This window comes from Penicillium argentinense, assembly GCF_028826775.1.
Source record: "Penicillium argentinense strain IBT 30761 chromosome Unknown utg000003l_segment0_segment0, whole genome shotgun sequence".
NCBI classification, from domain to species: domain Eukaryota; kingdom Fungi; phylum Ascomycota; class Eurotiomycetes; order Eurotiales; family Aspergillaceae; genus Penicillium; species Penicillium argentinense.
The window spans coordinates 108158-132427 of NW_026622662.1; the positions used below are offsets into that span (position 1 = coordinate 108158).

Sequence of the window (24270 nt, forward strand, 5' to 3'; positions counted from 1 at the left end):
TCCATCGGTGAAGTGTCATCTCAGACATTCCACATTTTCAGACCCGTCTCATAGCAAATGAGTATTACCATAGTACTACAAGCGACTTGCACTTGCTGTATAGATTGTGCATAGTATATTTATAACTAAAGCAAAAAATAAAGATAAAAATAAATGAAATAAAATAAATGAAATAAAAAATTCCAACATCGGCGAATGATGGGAACTAAGGCAGGGAGGGACCTGAATTACTTTTCTGGTTCACAGATTGAACCACTATAGTCGGGACAGACTGTCATTAGCTTAGGCAGAAACGGTGGGGCATGTTAGGACGCAAATTTATTACGCTGCCTATGGGCGCGACCGACGAAATACCTCCACTATTGAAGCCCTTCTAGCAAAGAATATATCTGCTACTCTGTAATTTCTGTTTAATCACGTTCTTTTAAGAGCTATAAACGTCGCAAGTTCGGTCATTATCAGCTGATTGCCCAGAGACTGCCTGCCGTGAAGCAGCCAAAGATCCGTGCCTGCTCTGTCAACTGGAAGGGAGAGGATTAGGTGAGGAGAGCCGACCGTCTTAAAATATCGTCTCATCTGTCTGCCATATTGCCTTCGCAGAAAAGGATCGGATTCCTGATCGGTATCCTGCAGATCTAGCACTCACGAAGTGTAGATCGCAGCTTCATCCACACCGAGGAATATACAGTTGAATTCTCAATTTGCATTCATCTACACAGAGTCTCGTGTGTGTGTTCGTGAAGACAATTGTCGTTCTGTTAAGCAGGATGTTAGTGCGTCGTTTCAAAGTAAAGCTTAGACAATGACATTGTTGCTTTCGGCCTTGAATCAGCGGACATAATCTCATCATGTTCGGCAGAAATGCAGCTTCATTTGATTAAGATCAACGGATCTCGCATACCATTTGGGCGTGGAGAAGGCTACATGTTTCCCCTTTCGGTGTGTTCAGGATCACGCACAATGACTTCTCATTCTCATTCTCTTTTTCAATTCGTCCTAAATAGGCACATCATGAGTTCCCGCGATATTGGGTCTGAAGCTTCTTTTCGAGAAACGTAAAACTTAACGCCTCCAATTTCCACTATCAAGCTTAATGTGTTAGGCGGTCGCTCGGATCCTCAGTTGCATATCAGTCGGTGGCCAATTCGACATACGGATCACATGATAAAATTCAACTGTTGGAACAATGAAGAAGTGGATATATCCCACAACCAATGGGGTGGTAGAGGTCTGAATTGCTGTGAAGCCCCTGTTCTGGCAATTTATGGGGGCAAGCTGACTAACTTCAAAACAAGGCAATAAGGCATAAATCTAAACCCAATTAGGTCCTCCAGCACCTGGATTCCAACATCAACTTGATAAGATCACCTGATCTACACCCAATGGGGGTCAACAACCAGAGCATACTCTCTTCAACAAGATTAATATAAACATTATTGATTAAGTAATTAGTTTTACCCCTTATAAATTGTTAGCTCAGGGGTTGTAATCGAAATCAGACTTGTTCATCTACTTGCACTGGTAGCCATCACATACGCGGTCCACCAACTTCCAACTATATCTTAAAAAGACGGTCGGAACGTAGTGGGCGAACGCAAGGGTTGTTATACAAAGGAGCCTAGCGTTGGGAATCACGCCAAGGGTTAGTGACATGGAGTCAATTGATCGTAAAAGGAATGTTCTATCCGCGATGCTTCTGAAGTAGCCTAGTCACATGATAAGACCTTTTTAACGTCCACATTGCAGTGACCGGATTTCGGGTCGAAAAGCAGCGTGGGCCAATCAAATGAATGATATCTCTTTCGACGGCCTGAAAGATTGGCTTGATCTCTATGGAGGTAGAAAACGTGTACCCAGCGCGCTTGGGAAACTCGAGGCTTCTTCATTGAAGGGGAGGATCATACGCGACAATGTAACGCCAAACCACGCTTATGTTCTCAGAAGATCAGAAATCAGCTGCATGCAACTCCTTCCCTACCATTGAATGCAGTCCAATCCCGCTAATCTTTCCTGTCGCTGCGAATTCTCACGCAAGCAAAAGAAGATGATGGAACAGATTGTGTAAGATGACTGCCCGGAACTGTTCAGCTGACAAGACTACGGCTGGAGACGTTACCTTCGGACTTTGTATTCACCCAATTCTGGAGAACTTGTGCGACGCTTATTGGAAGCGTCTTGAGCAATACTACTCTCAAATGTGTCGGTTTCCTGAGCACAAAATCAGTCATAGCCGCTATCACTGTTCCTGCAGCTAGATGTCTAAGAAACTACCATCGCTACGAGCTCTACGGAGACACAGTACTGAAACGTTCAACATCTTCTTGGCTGTTTTTATCGAAGCCATACTGGAAAGAAGGACGCCTTTCCGCTGAAAGAGATGAGTATATTCGAAACAGCTATCTTGTAAGCGCTGCCAAGGGAACCGCAATCGGCATTTTCATTATCTTCGAAAACGCTTGCGGATGTGGCCGAGGCACTAATAGGTGCGGCTTATGAAGATGGTGGCCTACATAGAGCCGAAGTCTGTCTTCATAATTTCTTACCAACATTCTCGTTCTTTTGACCATGTTCATGTTATCTGGTTTTGGAGAGCCAATATAATGCCATGAAATGCCAGGTAAAATTATCAGTTAGCTGATAGGATAGGCTATACGTTCAATAAGCTGTCTCTCTTAGAAGAAACTGTGATACATCCTTCTTGCTGCACCTTGCATGACTGGAGAAGCTATCAAAGACTTGAATTTCTCGGCGATGCAGTTACTGATATGATAGTGATATCGGTCATTGCTGGGGAAAATTCCAAACGTTCGCCTGCCCATATGACAATGATAAAACAGACCGCCCTCAATACATTGTTGCTCGGTTTGTTTTGTCTGAAATTCTTTGCTTCTGTGGATTACTCTCGTACAGAAGCAGACAAGACGAAAAGGTGGAAACGCAGCCAGGATAAAGGATTTGTTTTTTTCAGAAATACTTCAAGCTGAAAGACGCATCCCTGATAAGTGACACCCCGGTGTGCTTTGAGAGGTTGGAAGGATGATATAAACGAATGCCTAAAATTATCCTCGGCATACCCATGGAGGGAGTTTGGAAGAAGGAATTTCCATGGAAGATTTCGTAGCTTGTCAATGCTGCACGGAAAGAATCGGGAATTACCAATCTTTGAGGCGGCTTCTGTAAAGAAATATTAATATCTCAAGGGCAAATGATGTCTAACATGCAATTGTCTTCGCTTTCTGCAGGTCATGACAATTGGGAATGTATGCTGTCGTAATAGGAAATACTCTTAACGTAGTAACGTGATCAAACCATGGCAATTTTGATATGCCTAAAAATATAGAATTATGGGCTAGGAACAAGACTCATGAGTATGTTTATTATATGTAATATCACCAAGACATTAGATTCCATGATTGTTCCAAGGACAGCCTTTGCTGATACTTCACGAGACCAAGAGGACTATGAACCAGTGTGTGGAATCCTGTGCGCGTGATTCCATGGGCAGTCGAAACGACTGGGCGTTTTACAGCAGAGCTCCCAGCGCCACGCAGGGAAGACCAAGCCCGATAAGATCGCCGTTCTGCTCATTGTCAGTAAATGACTGAAGTTAGGGTTTTCACAATACGTACCGCGCTGGATGGCGAGTTTTGACAACAAGCGATGTTCTGTTGGCACTTCTTCTTGACCAAATCTTGGATCGGGATATTGATGAGGATCGGAACTGCATCAAATTAGTATATATTTAGATCAGCATAAACAAGAAGTATCATACTTTGGAGATCCAACTGGGAGCACTGATCAAAGAGACCAAGGCCATCGGAGCCAGAGCCACTAGCGATGAGGTTGCTAAGAACACCTCCCAACATGCCGTCGTTAACGGCAGTGCTGTCGCCAGCATAAGTAGCCTTGTTGCAGCAAGATAGCTGGGCCTGGTCACCACACTTGGCCTGTGCCTGTTTGACAGTCATGTCGTCGGGGACAGGGAATCGGACGTGGGTGTTGCCCTTGTTGCCAACGCCATTGGCATTGCCAGCACCCCCAGCGGATGGGCCGACCGGGGGCAAGGCAGCGACGGAGGCAACGAATGCTAGAGAAGCGACAAGGGAGAACTGCATGGTGGCGGCGGTTCGGTCTCAAGCGGTCGGTCTTCCAATTCCTTGATTCTCTTGGCAATGAAGAGTTATGAATAATAGACTTTGAATCAGCATTGAACGAACACGCTTTTATATATCTATTCGGTGGTCCGTGAGCCTCACATTTTCTTTATTCGTAAGCTTGTTTGTTCCACTTTTTCCAAGAATGCGCCAGTGGAATGAGAAAGGGCGTTCCCCTTTATGGCATACCAGATATGGATCTACGTATTTCCCGAACCCCTTGTCGGCCACTAATGCAATAAGCTGTCGATCCTAATTGTTGCAGCATATTTCAAAGTTAGCAGTCCTTAGCAGCACAGGGGATGGTCTGCAGGTCGTGATTGGCATCGTGGCAGTCATCTGGGACGGCAATCCTTTCGCTTGCTCAAAGCATTCTTTGGCACGGTAGTTGCACGGTTCCTATCCCTGTTCGCCATATAGCGCTATTGTTATCATTCCTCTCGTGAAATTGTTCACATAAAACGTAGTTTTGGTATGAACTACCACGTGTTTCGTAATCTCCCATCTGCACTGGACCTCGGGTGAGGAATGTAACAGCCGCAAGCTTCAATAGGCAGTCAATCTTGTTCCGTTCACCTGTCGCTTCAGAGAAAACCCTTGCCTTTACACGAGAACATAATTCCAGAGTACTAGTTTCATCTGAATTTCCGGGATCCATGAGCATTACGCTGACGACATGCATTGGTTGACCTGGTCCTGGGCAGCCAAATGATCAAGTCACCTATTATCTTCCTAAGGTGACATTATGAAAGCAAAGGCAGGCGGCTCCCAAGGGTTTATATCAGTGGATTATATTGCTCATAATCGTTCCTGTACCGATCTATTTTCTTATGCTAATCAATGCTGGACACCGACTGACGAAGGCATACAAATCATGCGTCATCATATCTCCGGGACCCAACTAGTTACTTAAATTTACCATCCTCTGACCACAACATCTGAAACGATACGAATGTGCAGCTACTAGTTAGAACAGGTGCTAGCGACATTAAAAAGCCCTCGTTTTTGCCAATACACCACATTCTACATTCCAGATCAAAGCTTTCTATAGGAAGACGTCTCATTTTCGCCGTGTAGTAATCTTGCTGCTAGTATATATTGAGTGGGTTACCAGCTGGGCCGAAGACGCTTAGGCAAGCCATGTTGAAAGGGAGGATCTAAACCTTAGCACATAATGGGTAGTAGTTCTCAAACTCATGGTAGGTACGGCACTAAATTCAAAGCTGTCAAGGGTGAAATTCTAATTTCACCGATATTGCTTTCAGCATGGATGCTACGGACGATACGATAATACGATATCACCAAAGGGACGAAGTTCCTCAACTATCCAGGGTAATCTCGCTAACGGTAATAAGCTCCTAAGACCCCCCTTGACTCTGGCTAGGCCCCTGTTTTGTAGAGTAACTGTGTGCAGGTTCCAAGGACCCAAGCGTTTTAGATGGAGGCAAGGTGGCCAATAATCTACTTTCTGGTCTGGCTAAAAGGGGTCAGTGCGTCAGACACCGATTCTCACACTGTCTCACCCTGTCCTCACCCTGTCTGTTGAAATATCCCGGTTACTGGGATAATCATGGGGGGCTGGGATCACGTGCATGCCTATATACCTGTTCACCAGTCTACTTGTATCTTACAATCAATTCCACTCAACAACATGAACACTGTAGCATCACTTATAAATCAACACCGCCCATGGGTGTGCTGACTAAGACACAACCCAACCCGTGGGTCGGGTTTTCGTGGGCGGGTTTTGGCGAGGCCTAGCGCTCACCCTATTCTCACCCGGGCACACCCACCCGACTATTGACCGTATACTAGCCACACGCCGGCGGGTTAGTAGTATGGTGGGTGACCACATGCGAGTCCCTGCTGCTGTATGTTTTGTTTTGTGCTGTTTTGTCGTGGGTTCCTTTTTTTCTAAACTTTTGGTTACAAGGGGAGATTTTGCTGAACCGCAGCTGTGCTGTGATCCAGAAATCCCTTTCTTCCATTTCCTCCTTTCTCTACACACCTCTCCCTTTTCCTAGCCATCCCCTCAAATTCCTCCTCTTAGACTTTGGGAACATACAACCACCATAGCGGCCTATATGGAGCACTTCGCGGTGGTAAGTAGACCTCCCCCATGTTCTGATGTAACTTTTTTCTCATATCTCGTCTAGGACCCTGATTCCTACTCTTCCTACTCCTTTGGCAACTGGCGGAAGCACTGACCCGCAGGACTTTCAGTCTTGAATAGTCTGTGGCAACATCCTCAATATCCCTCGGTATCCACATATCCTCTGCAAATTGCGGATATGGTATATCACCCGATATCCTTAACCTTCAATTTTGTGGATACGTCATTCCACCCAACCTCCACTGGATATTTGAGGATATCCAGTGGATATGAAGCAGGCCAAATATGCGCAGCTTCGTGGCTTTTTGAGCGTGCATTTGTTACGCGCTACTGACTGGGCGCGGTGAACCTTTGTGTTCCTAGGTGAAAATTAAGTATCTGTAACTCCAAGCATGTCCGCACCGTACCGTTGCGATGCTACGCCTTATACGGACTTGGGTCTCTAGGATGCTTGCAGAGGTGCGGCTATCGAGTGCGCCAAGTAGGTCAGTCCGAAGAGCTTGGCTACTTGTAGGATGTTTGGCTGGGCCGAACAGTGTAGATGAATCAAAGGTATATCCAAGAAACAAAGTGTGATTGATCGCGAAGAATTAAATATATATCTGTAAAAGAGTGTCTTTATATATTGTAGTGGGGAGACCCCCTCCCCCTACTACATGGGTGCCATCCATGTTACGTGACATAGCCGGCAGTATACAGTGGCCGGATAGCTAGTTCTAGAATACACCTTCTTACACCTCCCCGACCTGACCCCTACATTTGGGGTTCTCGCTATTTCCTGATTGCTACGCGTGTGTTGTGTGGTGGTTTTTCTGCTGAATCGACACGCACGTCTCAGCGCGTGCGGCCATCGAGCGTTCCCCTCTTCAATATCTAGTCCTCCCTGATGGTATTCGTGGTAGATGGTATAGTGGTAGATGAGGCTTGGCATGATCTATCCATTGATCGTTATACCCATCTATCAGTGTTGGCTCTTGGTGGCTCGTCAGTAGGCTGCAACCCCTCGTGTTGCAGGGTCCGTAACAGCATTATTTTTGCAGATTTCCTTTGTATTTGCATCGGACAGTCTTCATGTCATCATTTCAGTCACAAGTGACATGTTATCCGTAATACCTAGCAAGTTCATCGCTGCCTAAACTCATTCGCATTTCCCCCTCGCACGTGGTTATACGGTCTTGTTTATCCTCTAGTTGGGTGCTATTCTTCCCCGAAGTATGGGTGAAACCGAATACAAGAAAATTCGTTTCTGTTTGTACAGCTTTTTTCTTGGTACAAATAAAGAACTCATATCCGTAAAGGAGAGGGCGGTTGCGATATTTCCCAGCGTCCATAGGTGCAGGGGGGGGGTGGGGGACTATTAGAAAATACATCATTTGTATTTCGACAAAAGATTTACTAGAAAGTATCCAAAGTTCGTCGCCATCAACATCCCCCATTATCAAGAACGAGCATCGCAAAATTTCTATGTAAAGGCGTTTCCCGATAGCTAATACGCATATAAATTTTTTCCTTGAAGAGATATCGCCGATTTGCAATTAAATGTGGCCATTGTCGGCCCAGCACTCAGATTGACCCTGAGCTAGGTTCTGATCCGGATCTTCCCTCGAATTTGCAGCTCTACGAAAAGTCTGATCGAGGCTGAGCATTTTTGCTCGATCCAGATCCACTATGGTCGGATTCTCGCGTCCTACAGCTTTGTGCAATACCTAGGCCCTCGATCAACAAGGACATCTATGAATATACCCCAGCACATTAACCCGTTCTGTGTACACTTGTATTCGCCGGTATCTCGTGATCAGCTATTACATCAGTTGATGCTTGGCGATTTTGTTCTGAAGGGCGCGTGCGTAATTCCTCCAGGTTCTAAATTTGGGTTGTGGGCCAATCCCTTGGCGTGTCCACCGAGTGGAGTCGCCGACGAAATCCCGCAAGCCCCGTCACTCAACCAGGCTTCAGCGTTGCAGACCGGGCATGGCGCTTTCTTGAAATTGAATTCATCAGTGAATCCTGCTCCACTGCAAATTGCCTTTGAGCCGCAGGGTACAGGGTCTCGTTGCAGTCCACGGATGCAGGTTCTTTGGCTCAAGAAACGATGGGCATAAACAAAGCCTAGTACCTTGTCCATACTACCTGGGCAGGGTATGAAAGCAAACACGTAATTACGGTCAAATAAACGCACAGCACTGATTAAACCAAATAAGAACTTAGTTTTATATACCACGAGTAGAGTCCAGCTTTTAAATACACGAAACATAAAACATCAAACAATGAGGGGATTAACATGATCACCAAGCCTCTAAACTCGCTTGCCCTCAAAGCCTTCAGCGGGCCAGCCCTGAAGAGTATCCCCATCCTCCACATGGTCACCGGACAGAACAAGAGTATGTTCCAAGAGGCAGGCATCCTGGCCCATCGAAGCACCGGACATCAGACGCGATCCAGCGCGCATGATACTTCGGTCGCCAACCTTCAAGGTGTGCAGCTCGAACTCGCCTCGGGAGTTCAAGTGGCAGACCAAACTGCAGTCGTCGACCGCAACGCGCTCACCAAGGGTGAGAAGGTCAGGCTCAGTGAAGTAGACGTTGGGCGTGCCGTTGGCGTGGATCGCGCAATCCTTTCCAATGTCGGCACCAAGGAGGCGGTAGTACCAGCTGAGGTAGGCTGAGCCGGTGATCATGGGCAGAAGACCAGCACCTCCATAGCAGTCCTTGATGATAGTCTCGCAGGAAAGCAGAAATTGCCAGCGCTGGTTGTAGCTGCTCTTGTCCCAGTGGAATTGGCCTTCCTTGCGACGGCCCATGACCATCCACTTGACGCCAATGACGACTCCAAGCGCGATGAATGACTGAACGCAGCTGATTCCGGATAGAATGGATGCGAGCACACCGTACAAAACGAAAGGGCGCCAGGGACCCTGCGTAAATCCGATGGCATCGCTGTGAGTCATCGCAGCACGGAGAGACAGAAGGGAGAACACGACAGTGAGAAGCCAGTAGATCGTAACAACCACAACAGAGAGAACCGAGTAGATGACGATCTGCCAAATGCGGAGAACATAATAGTTGGCCTCGTGACGATAGAACGCGCGACCGAAAGGCTTGCAGGTATCCTTCTCCGTGACTTGGGAGAACATGGCATTCTTGTCGCCAATGGGGGACTTCTTCTCGAAGTCTTTCTCTTCAAAACGCTTCTCGTCGTCACTGCCAGCGTTGGTGCTGCTACTACTGCTTCCGACGACAGTGGGAGCGGTCGAGGTGGGGATCGAAGAAGAAGTTGGGAATTGCACCGCATCACCACCCTTGCTACCAGTCCAGATGGTGTTGGATGGGTAATCGCCATTGCGACGAAGCAGAGCTCCAGAGCCGATCATGGCTTCGCGACCGATGGTGACACCAGGGAGGGCGACGATACGGTCACCTACCATAGTTCCATCACCGATCACAACACGGTCGCGACCATAGCCATCCGAAGTGATGATGCTCGAGCGAGAGCCAAAGACGACATCGTTGCCAACCTCGATCAGATCAAAATCGGGGAGTGCAGGACCGACACTGGGCCAGTAAATCCGCTTGCCGACCTTGCCGCCTAGAAGACGGATGGCCATCGACACAAGTTCGTAGTGACGACCAACCAGACGGGTGAGCTCGTGGATATCTCCATGGGGGAGAATCTCGGCCAAGACCGCCGTTCGCACCTTCTGAAGAGTAGTCTGCTTGGAAGCCGGACCTGGCTTTGGCTTGCCACAGATGATGTCCAAAAGCGTCTTGATGATCAGAACAGAAATGAACAGGACAATCGGACCGCCAATCGCACGGCAGATACGAGCAGCGATATGCAAACCAATTCGCTGACCGCTGGTATACCACTCGAGTGTCGCGAAAAACATGTCAGCGGACGGAGTGGGGAATTGACGGACCATCGGCACCAGACCACCCATCCAGGTGAGACGAGCAGCAACCCAGACCAGAATTCGGATGGGCTCGACAATAAGGAGGCTCCAGATCCAGTGTGGCTTGGGGATGCGCGAAGTGATCAAGTCACGGTTTGACTCATCGGCGTCCTGAAGCTCCCAGCTGGACGAGTTGGGCCCGATGCAGGTGTTCTCCGGAATGTCGGCACCGGGGGCGACGATGGATTTCAGACCAACAGACGAGTTCTTTCCAATCCGAATGCGCTTCAGGAGCATCGACGTGTTGCGCTCCACGGCGAACGGGCGGCATTGACAAGTATCCAGGATGACATCGTCACCAATCTCGATCAAATCGTACTCACCGAGCTTGGCGGATGGGGGCAGAGAGACATTCTTGCCAATCCTAGCACCGAGAAGTCGATAGAACAGCACACGAGACCAGTTGTAGTGGTTAAAGATACCCTTTCCGCACACCTGCAATGCTTTCTGGGTCAACCACCAGCGCGTATGGTATGGGCCCCACATGGGGAAAATGCCTTCCTTGTAGCGACCGATCACAAGCCATTTGAAGATGATACCGCAGAACGGAGACACAATATGGCTACTAATACGGGCCGACAGGACAGCCAGAACAATCAAGACCAGGCGACCGATCAACACATCACGAATGGGGAATCGGATCGAGCATTCCGCCATCACGTACGCAAAGATCAGCCATTGGAACGCCCGCTTCATGGGGAAGAAGAACGTGATCGGGAACAGGTGGAAAAACAGCACGATGGGGTTTGTGCTGCTATATGTCTTCTCGCAGCCAGGCAGCTCGACCTCCCCCTCGTCGCCCTTGGCAGCCTTCACTTTCAGGGCTGCATCGATCTGATGCTCCACCTCGCCGACAGAACTGTGATGGAAGAGAATATCTCCAGCCAGGAATATGCCAAATTCACGACGGAGCTGAGATACCAAACGGCCCGCGCTGAGACTATCACCGCCCACGGCGAAAAAGTCAGTTGACGACGAGATCTCCTCGGGTGCACAAGACAAGGCACCGGCGAAAGTCTCCCGCACGCAGCGCTGAGTAGGTGTCAGATCGCCATCCGAGTTGAGCGCCTTAATAGCTTCGTCAATGGCAGTCTGGTCGGGCTTCCCGTAGAAGTCCAGGGGCATGGAATCCCTGAGAGCAAAGATACGACTGGGAATCAGATACCCGTCCAGCTGGGTGTAGAGGTCGCTGGGGGCCGGTTGGTAGTCATCAGGTCTCTGTTCGAACAGCACCGCTTGCGCGAACCCATCGCGGGGGTTCCGTTGGACATGTACCTGGGACTTGTTTGTCATGCCTGACACGGTGGAGCGGATAATGTTGTCATCGATTTGGCAAGCGTTCTTCGAGATGGAAGCACTGAGCGGCGTGCCGTTGGGCGGGCAGATCGCCTCGTAATGACGATCGGCCAACGGTGTAGTGGGAGTCAGGGTCTCCAAGGACAGACGCTGAGCCAGCTTGATACGCTGGATCTTGTTGTTGGACTTGGGGACGCGATCCATGTAGACCACCAGGGCGGGCCACTTGGGCTGGTGGATGATCGGCTGTAGGGCTTCATGCAGCTGGCGGATATCCGGCCGGGTGGTTCCAGGGGGAGTGACAATCACGACACCGACGACCTCCTGCAAGACCTCGTCGGGGACCGAGAAGGCCAGAGTCTCGATGACACGGCCGTAGATAGGGGAGTCGGGGTTCTTGGCGGTGGTGAGCAGGGCATCTTCGACTTCTACTGGAGAAATAATTTCACCGCCGCGGTTGATGACTTCCTTGCTGCGTCCCGTGATGTACAGGTAGTTGTCCGCATCCAGATAGCCCAGATCACCGGTGTCAAACCAGCCCGACTCATTGAAGGCACTCTTGTCGATCCGGCCATCGGGGGTCAGATATCCCTCGAAGGCGGGCGAGCCACGAACACAGATATGTCCCAGCATCTCGAAGCGCGGGACAGGCTTGCCAGACTCGCTGAGGATGGCCACATCAGGTCCGACAATCCGACCAGATGTGCCGTGGCGATCGAGCGAGTAGTCCTTGGGCGGCGCAGCAATCGGCATGCATTCGGTCATACCATAACTGGGGAGAATGACACAGTGGAAAGTATCACGGAGTTGCATGGCAAGCGACGGTGGAAGACCGGCGCCAGCGTTGCAAATGAACTTGATGGCACTCTGCTTGATGGCGTCCGGTCGGTGCTGGGCTTCGCCAAGGATCATCTGGTGCATGGTGGGTGTGGCATAGTACCAGGTCGGGGTCATATGGGGGCTTTGGACTGCATCCCAGAACATGCTGGGGTCGAACGAAGGGCAGCAGATCGTGGCACCGCCAGCAAGAATAGGGGGAGAAAATACTGCGAATGATACCACCACTGCATCTTGTTAGCGTCCGTTGAGGATGACTCTGGGACAAGGAACCTACACATGGTTGAGCGGCATCATGTTGAGACATGTATCGTCCTCGGCAAGCTCGACAGACTCGATAGTGGCCATGGTACCAGCGATCAGATTGTAGCTCGTGATGGGAACGAGCTTTTTGTTTCCGCTAGTACCACTGGTAAAGAGAATGATGGCGATGTCATCCCCAGTGTTGGGAGGGATCTCGGATGAGCGAGAGGCATGTCGTGAAGAAACCACTCGGAATGTCAAGTCTTCGAGGTGTTCAATGCCAAATACAGGACGGCTGCCATCATCGAGCTTCAGCTTTTCCAAATCAGCATCCAGGGCCACGACTGCATCAGCCTGGACTTGCTCAATGTCCATGTGGAGTTGCTCTGGCACTGTGTTGGATGCCATTGGCACCATGGTGTACCGGCTGGCGAAGGCGAGCACTGCGACGGCCATCAACGGGCCGTTGGGCAGAATGACCGCAATACGCGGCTTGCCATGGCGAGAGTATCCAACTGGCAGGTTGAAGCCTTTCACAAATTGGCGAAGGGCATTATGTGTGATATTCCTTCCGGTGTTGGCATCGATGAAGCCGGCCCGAGAGTCAGTCCCGAGCAGCTCGCCGATGTCCGGTGTGGCGACTTTTACCTTGGCACGAAGAGCACCAATTGTGTCATCATCTGATACCTTCAATGCCTCTGGGAGAGCCTTATAAATGTCTTGGAAAGCGAGAACGAGTTGTCGGATAGGCCAGGGACCGTAATGTGATGATAGCAGCTCAGAGAGGTGGCGGGGCGAGTCCGGGTTTGATGCTTCACTGCGGAGGCGCAGAAGCTGTTCCGCAACACTTGAAAGAGAAAAGTCAGAGTTAGATTCAATAGTGTAAGCTAGTGGGAAAAGCCTTTGAAGAAAAAGGGGAGAGAGGGCCAGCATGGAAAGGAGCACCACAGAAGAACAAGAGGACCTGGACATATCAGCACTTACGGACTGCTTGTCAATCCCGCCATGGTGTCTGACTTGGGAATTGGCTCGACCTTTCGCCAGAAAAAGACACCAATTGCTTCTTGAGAAAAATCCCGATTCGAAAAGAGGCGTCCCGTCAGAACTTATAGCGTTGCCGCTGGAGCTCGCCGGTCCACCAGCATTGGGAAATTCACATCACAGACCCAATTGCGAATCTACTTCCTCCATACGAGGATCAACTGGGTCAAGGCCCATAGTGCCTTAGTGGGGACCCATCCAGGATCCTTCTCTTCAGCCTTGACCTGGTCCCGTAAAATTCCCTTGCTGGTCGAGTCTTGATACAACAACGTGGAGCGGAGACCCAGTGGAGAACCATAGATCATTCAGCTTGGCTCGATCTTCAGCTGTGGTGCTAGGCACCAGTCAACGCAAAGTTTATACAGGTCGTATATTATCTCAGCGCTGGCCGCGAGGAAAATCCTGAAACAGCGATAAGCATTGTTCGGACGACTCCTGCTGTCGCGAGTCGAATGAGGCTTTTTTTTCTTATGCACGTTGCGATGCTTTGGTCCTCTCCATTGGGCTTCAGAGTTCCTTAGCCGAGTTGGGTAGATACGCCGAATTGCGAATGGGGAGAGATGAGCTTCGCCACGCCACCTCCACCCTTTTCAATGTGAAAAGGCCTATGGGGGGATCCCACACTCTACACCTCGTAATATGTATACACGATACGCCGTCAAAAGGCCCATTGGGGGGATCCCACACTCTACACCTCGTATATGTATACTCTATACGCCTTTGCCATTGATTTTTCTTTGTCTAAACGCTTCCTCGGCGATATAATGTATTGCCTATCGTCTGATATCCGCAGTGCATTGTGATCTCGGCCCTTCCGGCTATCGTCACATGGGTATGGTTCTTCTATACTCGCCCAGTCTGTTCGGATCGACAGTGATCGGCGGGACCCACGAAGGCTGCAACGGAAACTCTTGGCATTTCCATTATTGGTATCCGTACCTGTTTCGTACCAGTCCTCCTTTATAGTCGGCCCCGCTGGTAAAGTCCGGGAAATCCCCCCGTCGATCATCGAACGCCTTGGCGGCGTCCAAGGTATCAGCGGCTGCCTATTCCCTTCTGCACCCACGGCCGCACCCTCCAATCACCTCTGCTAGCACGCCAGGCTGTCCATGATTCTCTTAACCCCAAAAACACGCGCCCCGCCGATCGTCAGGGCCGGGCTTGGCGGCTTGGCTGAGCTTCATCCCTCGGGGTCGGCTGCAGACGCCGAGGGATCGTATCACATACACCACCCGCGCGGAATTATCATTATCAACCAGGCCCTTGCCCGCACACATTGCGTGCTCGCATGCTCCCGTGGCGGATGTCGTAACCTCGAGGCACCCGAATGATATTCAGGGTGCAGACAACTCTCGGAAAATGAACCCACCGTGGCCGGCCGAACGCCTACGTCTGCACCGGCGGACCCCGAGATCCGCTTCGGATTCAATAGCTTTATACCTAACCCCCGATCAGGACTACACCGGGGCACCCTGTTGGCAGCCTCAACCTCCTGGGAGGCTGGACAGGAGATGCAGGCCGATGGACGAATGCTACAGTGAGTCGTGTTATCAGATCCGGCATGCCACTATGGCAAATGAGCTCGGAGCCTCAACTAGTCGGGTGTGGTAGCGGTGCGTGGCCAGCCCGTGGGCATGATCTCAGGTCGAACGATTTTAGCGAGAGATCTTCAAGTGTGCGCGACGGGTGTGGAAGGATCGGCGTCATAACACCATGCGGATCTGATCATCCATCTTATCAGATGGTGTGCAGCATGGCCCAAGGTGGGCGAACCACCAAAAAAGTCTGTCGGCAAATCACATTTTTTACTTCATCCACCGCCGTTACTCACCGGCGTCTCCAAGACAATGAATGGGAATGAATAGTATGATCTCATTCTCCCGCAATCTCTCTCCGCTTCGCTTATAGAGCTGGGGCAGATTGGGCCAAGACGCGCAACCTGCGGACCCGAAAGAATGGCCCAGGGAAGCCCGGCCGTTCTTCGATGCCAGTCGCTGTGGCCAATTGTCAGCCACCCGTCCCACTAAACGTCAAACCGAAAATAGTTACTATGAACGAAGGATGCGGTAGACGGAGGCTACGTGCATTAAGCTAATTTTCGTCGAATTAAAGCCCTATCGCCTTAGCCGCCCAGGACCAGATGGAGACCAGTGCGATTACGAGACGAATCGACCAGGGCCGTTTGCCCCTCTTCAGTCAGGACCTTGCAGCGTGCATTCAGGCAGCAGTCAGAGAGACACTGTGCATTCTTATCGCTTTGTGATTGATTACGACACTGCCGTTCTCTCCCCCCAAAGATCTTGATCAGATCATCCTCGTTGCTACATCCCGAAATCTACGTTGCCCTCGTTGCCATATATTCTACATCTTCTATTCCGCATCGTCTCGAATCTATGACTAATGCAAACTAGGATTTGCCGAGGCCATGATACTCTCCTCTGGATGCTGCACATTGTCGGCTCGCAGTAATACACTAGCTGAAAGGGGATGTCTGCAGATTTAAATGTGAGAATTGACAGATACGTTTCACGACAGGATAGCACGCTATCAAGTTGCTGCCAGCGGCCAAGCACTGCTCGGACCATTTGAAACACAAACCCAAGAGGCAGGCCCCTCTGTAAAGCTTATCCAAACTGACTGGTGCTTCCTATCTAGGCAATCTCCCTGCTTTAAGGTACTTCAGCCCTGGTAAACTTTACTATACGTGGTTATTTGGGGTGGAACCAGCCACCCACTCGCTCTGTCCTGTGGATTATCCTCTCCCGTCCTATCCTCTCAGTCTAGACGTTCCCGAGCTCATATGGAGCCTATGCGTATTCTCATCCAACTGATCACCACCAATCTATGATGGTGAGTTCAGCCAAGAAACTTGCGCGATGTTTTCTCATGTCGGTCACGTATCCACCACAAGATTGCTCCGGTTAGTTCCATGACCAAATACCACCCTGAGGCACGTCGCTGCGATGAGACTCCCGTATGGTTGTGATAAGTCTTCCAAGCACCCGCGGGGCTGGGCATACGTAGCCAAATGTGGAATCAACCGCATTCGTGGAAGCGTAGCCGATATGCTTATCGCAGGTGTACCTCGGACGGGATCACATAATATCGAGTTGTCAACAACCCTTACGGAGCTCGGCGCCATCCTGTCGTGCTTGCGCGGGCAATTACTTCCATTTTCCTCGGGTATTGCGTTTCCTGCTTCCCGAGGGCAACTCCCAAGGTTACCGCGTGGCGAACTCTGATATCTATGTGAAGACGCCCCCGGTCGTGGATGTTATCAGAATAGTAAGTGGAGTGTCGGCCGCTTCACCTGAAGGAGATTAGTCCTCGGTACCAGTCTTTCTCGACCACCTTTGTCCAAGCAATCAAAGTCAAAGTGCACAACAGTGGTTGTGGCCGCCGAGAGCACACGAGGAGTCGCATAACTCAATCCCAGGAAATGATCTTCACAAAATGCCCCTGTCAGTTCGCTCCGTGTCGGCCGGTCAGGGTCCCTTATCAGAGAAGGGAACGATCGCCTGCCAGGGCGGGCGAGCTAGGGGTTCAGGGATGCGAATGCCAAAAGCACGTAGATCATGTCGGTCCTACCTACTGGAATGGTCCGGCCGCCAGAGGAAGGGGTTGTGGCGGCTTGCCTGGATCCGAGAAACCCCCAGAACCCTGGTTGCGCAATCAGATCGTGCAGGCGTCACTCCAGAGAAGTCAGCCAGCGTGAACGGGGAAACGACTCCAACAGAAGTGGCCAGACCGGCGGAGTGCGCAGAAAGGGTGGGGCGGATGGATTGGCAACGATCGACAAGGAGGAGGCTTTCGGCGCCGGCGGAAGCATTCGGTTAAGGATAAGGCCCGAGGAACAGCCCGGCGCGCCCACGCTGTGCCTCTCCGGCCCTAGCGTCTTTCTGGAACCGCCGCCACATGCACAATTGAGTTCACTGCCCTATGAACCTGACGGAGGGTACCTAAGATACTCTGACCCTCCAGAGCTCGCCTTAGGGCTTGCTTCCTTGTTTTCCAGCGGGTCCAGCGCGTGGCCCGCATCCATTGGGTGTCGTTTGGCTCGGGGGTAACCTATCGGGCGACCGGCATCTGAACGTGGCAACGAATACCGTCTTCTCCATCCTCCACCCTCCTGTGAAGATGGTTCGGAGCGTGAACCGGAAGAATTGTGCAAAATCATTTTTTTCAGCAATCGACCAGCATCCAGCTGGCCATCTACGGTTGATCATGGTGCTCAGCCACCCAGTCTTTTAGCCAGTTTCAGCATTTGGAGAGGACAATTCAGGATTCCACTCGAAGACCATCAAGAGACGCACTGATGCAGGCGCAGACTGAGCTGAGGAGCTATTACCAACAGTTCGACTGGCCTTTATTGCGAGGCTTTCCCGACACGCCTGCGATATTATTCTGCGCCCGTCCTCGTGGGTATCGCTGATTAGAAGGGGCGCTGGGGAGCCGCTACGGTGTTTCAAAAATTAAAGGTTGAGGTATCGTGGCCAGCGCACGTTTCAGGATGAATCCTGTCTCTGCAGAATATTCTCGATGAACCCAGTCGCACTTTATCTTGGTTTTCTGGCACCGGCTAAACTCAATACCTTAGTTACAGACAGAGGCTTGCCTCATTTTTGAGATGATCAGCTCATTGACAGATTGTCAACCAGAATTTTCATTTTTTCTAGAAGGCAGGTCAGCATGGTCTCCCGCCAGGGGCCGCACTGGTTTCACGGACTTGCACTAAATCCAGCCTAGCACGCCGCTCCAACCTTGTTGCAGCGTTTTGTTCAGAGCCATGTTCCCATCACTCATTTCATTTTATCTTTTGGGGTTTTCTGAATGTTCCTTTTCTACCCCAGTAACAGTTTCCGACTCATCATCCCTGTTTCAATGCAGGTTTTTCGAGTTCATTTTTCCACAATGTCATTTTTTCGCATACAGGTCATCTGATCCTCATATCGCACAAGCGCGAGATTGGCCATGCTACAGAAGAATATGAATCATTTTGTAGTCACTTTCCGTATCTGATCACCTTGATCCGCCACAGAATCTGCTTGTATCAGGTAGGTACTAATACCCCGTCACTGGAAGATGTTAACGGCGAGCATGTGATGACGTCACCACTTGCAGTTCATCGCAATGCACGCCCGTAGGCATCTGAGCTTTCGCAAGCATGTATTGAAATCAGTTTTGAAAACCGAAGATCACATTTGAGGCACTGGAGCTCACCTAGTCATCTTGCGACAAGGCGACGGGTCCGTCTGCCTGGTTGCCCCTTGCCCAGGGCGCTCGGGTCATCTCAACTATGAACCACCTGCCCCAAAAACGTGAGAACCTGGAATCGATCAGCCTCGTCACGCAGATTCTTTGTTTCACTATTGTTTCGCCGCTTATTATTCTACGGCTGTTTGCAAAGTTCAAGTTGCATCACCCCTTCGGTGTAGAGGATGGTAAGTGACCCGTGCGACAAGGTGCAGCGATATATTTCTTCGACATCAACCAAAAGCTTTGAGCATGACTAATCAATGAGAATTTGATATTTGATGTGACAGCATCATGTTATTTGGCATGGGTTAGTATTAACAAGAAGACATGTTGCTTTGCTTGATGATCTAATAAATGTGATTTACCAGATTCTCTTCGTCGGGCATTCTATCTGCGCGCTTTTCTGTACGGAACCCCACTATGACCCACCAAGGCATGGGAATTAGAATCGTATTTCCTGACTGGCCATTAAACACAGACACCTTCACAGCCGGCAATGTTAATTCATACAGCACGGGCGATGAGATCAAGTTCAAAGTATGCTCATGACTATGCTAGTGTGCCTAGGGAAACGCATGCTAACGATTAAGATATTTTACATTGCGACCATGTTTTACGTTCCAATGGTTCTCTTGGTCAAGACATCCCTTATTTATACACTCATACGACTATGGAGCCCTTATCGGGCCAAGGTTGTCTCTCTCTACATCTTCTTGACTATTCTTTGCGGCTATTACACCATCATCTTTCTCGTCAAAGTCTTCACCTGCAACCCGATCCACTTGTTCTGGCAAACCGACAACCACGATGGGACATGTCTTAACCGGGCCGCGATCATCATCGCCGACTCTGTGATCAGCGTCGTCACTGATTTGGCGATCCTGATATTCCCCATTGCTCTGACTTGGACTTTGCACATGCCAGTGTCTAAGAAGGTGCACGTGATTGCTATTCTGGGAGCTGGCAGTTCTGCGATTGCTTTCAGTATTTATCGCTTGATTCTGGTAATTCGCGATAAAGATACTTCTCATCACGTTCAACTTTTCATGAGAGTCTTACTTTCAGAGTATGTGCTATTCTTGCGATCTCTGCTCTCCCTTCCATTCTTACCGTTCCAATCTCACACTTTTTAGTAATGCGGAGGGTGGTCTAGGACTTATATGCACATGTATTCCCGCAGTCAGTAAACTATCCAGCGAGATGAGCGGAAGATACAAGCGCAAACACCGGAAATGTGGCTTACCAAATTGCCTGTGGACATGCTCTCGTCCCGCTCGAGATCATGATGAAGAAGGCGTGGATGCGTTGACATAGAGTTTTGTTATGATCTTTAGGTATTATTCTTCCAGCATTTTCCTCATCAAATAGACCAATTAATCTCATCAATCGAGTAATGTGATCTCTGCGAATAATATACTGTGACATGGTATAAAACTTGGTCTTAAATTTCTTGTTCGATTTCACCATGACGATCTGCATCGGACCCAGACTTTCCGCCGCGCTTCCAGGACCGATGTTGTAGGAGGTTATAAGAAAAGAAGCCACCTGAGTAGGCCACCAAAATCTAGTGAAATATGTGCTGGAAGGATACAATGGATTCGAAGGATTATATAAGATGCAAACGCCGTTTAAGGGCCACTCTCCGGCTCTTCAAGGATGGTTGCGAACTTGTTGAGGACTTGCTTCAGCGCCGGTCGCCGAATTGGTTTACTACAGACATTAGCAACTCATTCAGTCAGATCATGGACTTTTACTGCTTACCTGATGAACATGTCCATGCCCGAGTCCATGCAGTCCTTGATATTGCTCTCTTCTGCAAAGGCACTCAATGCCACAATAGGCGCAGAGTAACCCATCTCACGAATGAGTCGAGTGCTCTGAAGACCATCTAAATTCGGCATCTAAGAATTTGTCAACCTCAGTCTGAAAGTTCATCATGTAACAATGTGGACGTACCTGTATGTCCATGAAAATGAGGTCGAAGACACTTCCTTTCTCCATGTTCGACTTTACGGTATCAAACGCTTCTTGACCGTCTTTGACCATGGTCACATCGTATACTTCTTCAAGCGCCAGCATCCTACAAACTTCAGTCTCGAATCCATCTTCAATAAATACTTATACTCACCGGCGGACAACTTCTTGGTTGACTGTATTGTCTTCAGCCACCAGCACCCGAACCTTTTTCGAACTCTCTTCCTGCTTCACCTCGGCTTGACTCGCTCTCGGTAGCTTGGATGCTGATGAAATGGGGCTTGTTGGTACAGTCGGGGTGAAGAATGGCTGGCTCAGACCAACCAATCTTGGCTGGATATCAGACTTGTCAAACCCAGGAGCTGCAGGTTCATTTTTAAATGAACCGTGGTTGGACGCTGTGCGAACAGTATTCGAGAACTCATCCAGTGAAAGTACACTGGGTGTGCGTGATACAGGCGCACTGGAGCTGTGGAAGCTTGGGGAAAGCTCTTTCACAAATTTCAGCGGGATACGAAGTGTGAATGTAGACCCTCGTCCCTCTTCACTGTCAAGAAGAATGACGCCATTCATAATGCGGGACAACTGCGAGCAGATGCTCAGACCAAGACCAGTACCTCCGTACTTGCGGTTCAGTCCCAGATCCCCTTGAACAAAAGGATCAAAGATACGTCGGTGGAGGTGAGCTGGGATACCTGGTCCATTGTCCTCCACGTCGAAGTGAAACACCAGCGATCGTAAATTCGACTGGTCGAGCGAATTCCGGTCCGTGGTGAAGTTTTCCACCGGATCTTCGGGATTATTGACTTGCGAGCTCGGTCGTTGGAAGGTCGATGATGAAGAGCCATGAATATCCGTGCCGAGGAAATCTCCAGTACACCGAATGCGGACATCCACCCTGCCTCTTTCTGGTGTAAACTTGAGACTGTTGCTGACCAGATTGATCAGAACCTGCAAAAGGCGGTGTTGGTCTCCCAAAAGCACCATATCCATGAGTTGCCCCGGAGGAGCCAACTCTGTGCCTCGCTCCTGGCACATGGAATACCAGCCTGATTGGCTTTTTCCACTCGCAATGCATTTCACACTGAAATCAATATCCTTCTCGTGCACCTGATTCTGAAAGATAATCGCCAGCTGCGATCTGATGTCAGAGAGCTTGAACTCCTTTTCTTCCAACTGAATAGCTTGCTCGATCTGATTCTTGCTGAACGTCAAAAGATCATTCAACAAGTGGAGGAGCAGGTCGCCGGATTGGTAGACCACTCGCAGGGACTTTTTAATTCGTGAAAGATCGTCTTCCCCCATGCAGACAGCACACATTCCGAGGATGCCATTCAGAGGGGTCTTCAGCTCGTGAGAAATGTTGGCGATGAACAGGGTCTTGCTTTCATTGGCAGTCTCCGCCGCCAGCTTTGCCTTCTCCAACTCTCGAGTTCGCTCAGATACTCGCTCCTCGAGGCGATTATATTGAATCGTGAGCTCGTCCGACATTTCGTTGAATGTTTTTGTCAGTTCCGTCAGCTCATCCGTCACACAGTGCCGTCGCTCTTTGACCCGGCCGGGGGTCTGGAAAAAATGTGACCTGTTCCGAGGCGTGATATTGTAGGTGCTGTTGAGTCTTTCGAAGGGGCTTCGAAGCCGTTTCACCCAGAGGGAAGTAGGGCCCTTTTCATTTTGGTCTCCAGTGGAATCCATTCCATCGGTAGGAGCCACAATGCCCTGGTGATCTCCCGGGCTGTGAGGGTCTTCGCGAGGAGGGGTTTGCGGCATGACTGATTTCTGCGCGGCCTCTCTGAGTCTCCGAATTGGAGCAACTGCCCAGTGCGTGAGGATCGGCACCATCACGATGATCGCACCCGCAGTTCCGAATACACAGGCGAGGATAATTTTGCGTAGACGGCTCACCGGAGCGAAAGCTTCAGCGTGGGTTTCCTCAACTATCAAGATCCATTGTACCAATGAGCTCTGAGGGCGAACCGCACCGACGGCGACGCTGGCTCCTGCTTCATTCGTGGTAGAGAGCCGACTGGTCGATGTGTTCTCGTTGTGATATGTCTCGCGCATTATCTCCAAAGCAATCGGATACCGTAACAACGGGAAAGAGGTGTTAGTCGAGACGCCACTATGCCGGCTTTTTTGCCCTGGAAGGGGTGTGGGCTCGAACACATAATGCACCGCCGCTTCGGAGAGCGCAGCCAAATCTGCGCCGGAGGTCGCAGTTGCTGGCTGAGCTGTCGATGCAAAGGTGTTTTCAGGTCTTGCTGGTCCAAGTAACAGCGCCTGTCCTGAATTCCCCAGCCCATCGCGGGAACTGATGACACTCTGTACATTTGTCGCGCTGGCAACAATCCTAGAGTCCAGTTAGCCTGTGTAATGAACACTTTCACAGAGCTTCCAACCCCAAAGACTACACGCACGTTATGAATCCAAGAAGATCGGTATCGGATGTGTTGTTGACAATGGGCAATGTCAACGAGACGAGGGAGAACGAATCGTTAATCTTCAGTGGGCCCAAAAGCAGGGAAGAGCCTAGTCCCAGTACATAGTCCGGAAATGCGCGGGCGGTCACGTCTCCGTCGCTTGAATTGGAATAAGTCAAGTTTGGATACAGCGTCAGTGGAAACCCGTTCTCCTGTGAGCCCAGTTTGACTGCGCTGCCGTTGGGATAGTTGTAGGGCAGGTTGATGTCTGGCACTGTATCACTCGTCACGTTCAGCAGACGTTCGCTCCCATTACCATCCTTTGAATACAGGATCGCCTGGTACAAGCTCAGGTAGCCTCGGCTCCCGAGTGCCGACTGAATATCCGTGTTGGCATAGAACCAGTTATTGGAGGTTCGGTTGCCTTGATTGTACCGACGGAGGGCCGATTGCACAAGAAGCCGCGTCGATATCGTCTTGCATGTTGTCTCGATGAGATCGAGATTCGACGCGATCTGACTGGCCTTGATCGTCGCGACGAGCTCGAGACCCTGGGATCTGTACGATCGAGTGAGAAAGCGACCAACGGCCCAGCACGACGAGTCACGTACCCTACTCCAACCACGAAGTTATATGTGGTGATCCACTATGACCACTATCAGCTCTGAAGCCCCGTTGGATGTCAATTGTTGCTGATGTCTTACTGTTGCGATCGCCAGCACCGCAATCCCCATCACCGTCGTCACCAGCACCAGCAGCGCAAGCTGCACAGCGATAGGAATGCGCATCCGACCGCGTTTGTGTCCACACAATTCATGAGGGTCATGTCGCCGCGTCTTTTTACCAGGACCTGAATGCCGCAATTGTCGAACTGGGGGATGGTGGGCTGAAGCGGTGCGAAACACTTCAAGAAGAGACGTGCCAGAAATTGCGAGAAGTAACCCGCCGGGGTCAGGTGCCGGTGGTACAGGGGCGAGGCCAGACAGC

General features: G+C 50.2%; 4 protein-coding genes across 4 annotated transcripts; 1 reads left to right on the plus strand and 3 right to left on the minus strand.

The window, feature by feature from the left end:
• Positions 1 to 3523: 3523 nt before the first annotated feature.
• On the minus strand, positions 3524 to 4115 carry N7532_002211 (hydrophobin family protein; the record flags this gene model as incomplete). The annotated part of the gene is made up of 3 exons (XM_056614705.1): positions 3524 to 3580; positions 3630 to 3721; positions 3773 to 4115. 3 exons carry the CDS (start codon positions 4113 to 4115, stop codon positions 3524 to 3526), a joined length of 492 nt encoding a protein of 163 aa, XP_056477677.1.
• Positions 4116 to 8563: 4448 nt separating this feature from the next.
• On the minus strand, positions 8564 to 13599 carry N7532_002212 (non-ribosomal peptide synthetase; the record flags this gene model as incomplete). Its single annotated transcript, XM_056614706.1, has 4 exons — positions 8564 to 12480; positions 12560 to 12576; positions 12627 to 13439; positions 13577 to 13599. The coding sequence occupies 4 exons, from the start codon at positions 13597 to 13599 to the stop codon at positions 8564 to 8566; spliced, it is 4770 nt and encodes a 1589-aa protein (XP_056477678.1).
• Positions 13600 to 18929: 5330 nt separating this feature from the next.
• N7532_002213 (uncharacterized protein) lies at positions 18930 to 20203 on the plus strand (the record flags this gene model as incomplete). The annotated part of the gene is made up of 4 exons (XM_056614707.1): positions 18930 to 19074; positions 19380 to 19426; positions 19480 to 19955; positions 20023 to 20203. The coding sequence occupies 4 exons, from the start codon at positions 18930 to 18932 to the stop codon at positions 20201 to 20203; spliced, it is 849 nt and encodes a 282-aa protein (XP_056477679.1).
• A 314-nt stretch (positions 20204 to 20517) lies between these two features.
• Positions 20518 to 24071, minus strand: tcsB (putative sensor histidine kinase/response regulator TcsB/Sln1; the record flags this gene model as incomplete). Its single annotated transcript, XM_056614708.1, has 7 exons — positions 20518 to 20599; positions 20651 to 20790; positions 20846 to 20969; positions 21018 to 23213; positions 23281 to 23841; positions 23895 to 23929; positions 23988 to 24071. The coding sequence occupies 7 exons, from the start codon at positions 24069 to 24071 to the stop codon at positions 20518 to 20520; spliced, it is 3222 nt and encodes a 1073-aa protein (XP_056477680.1).
• Between the last annotated feature and the right edge of the window lie 199 nt (positions 24072 to 24270).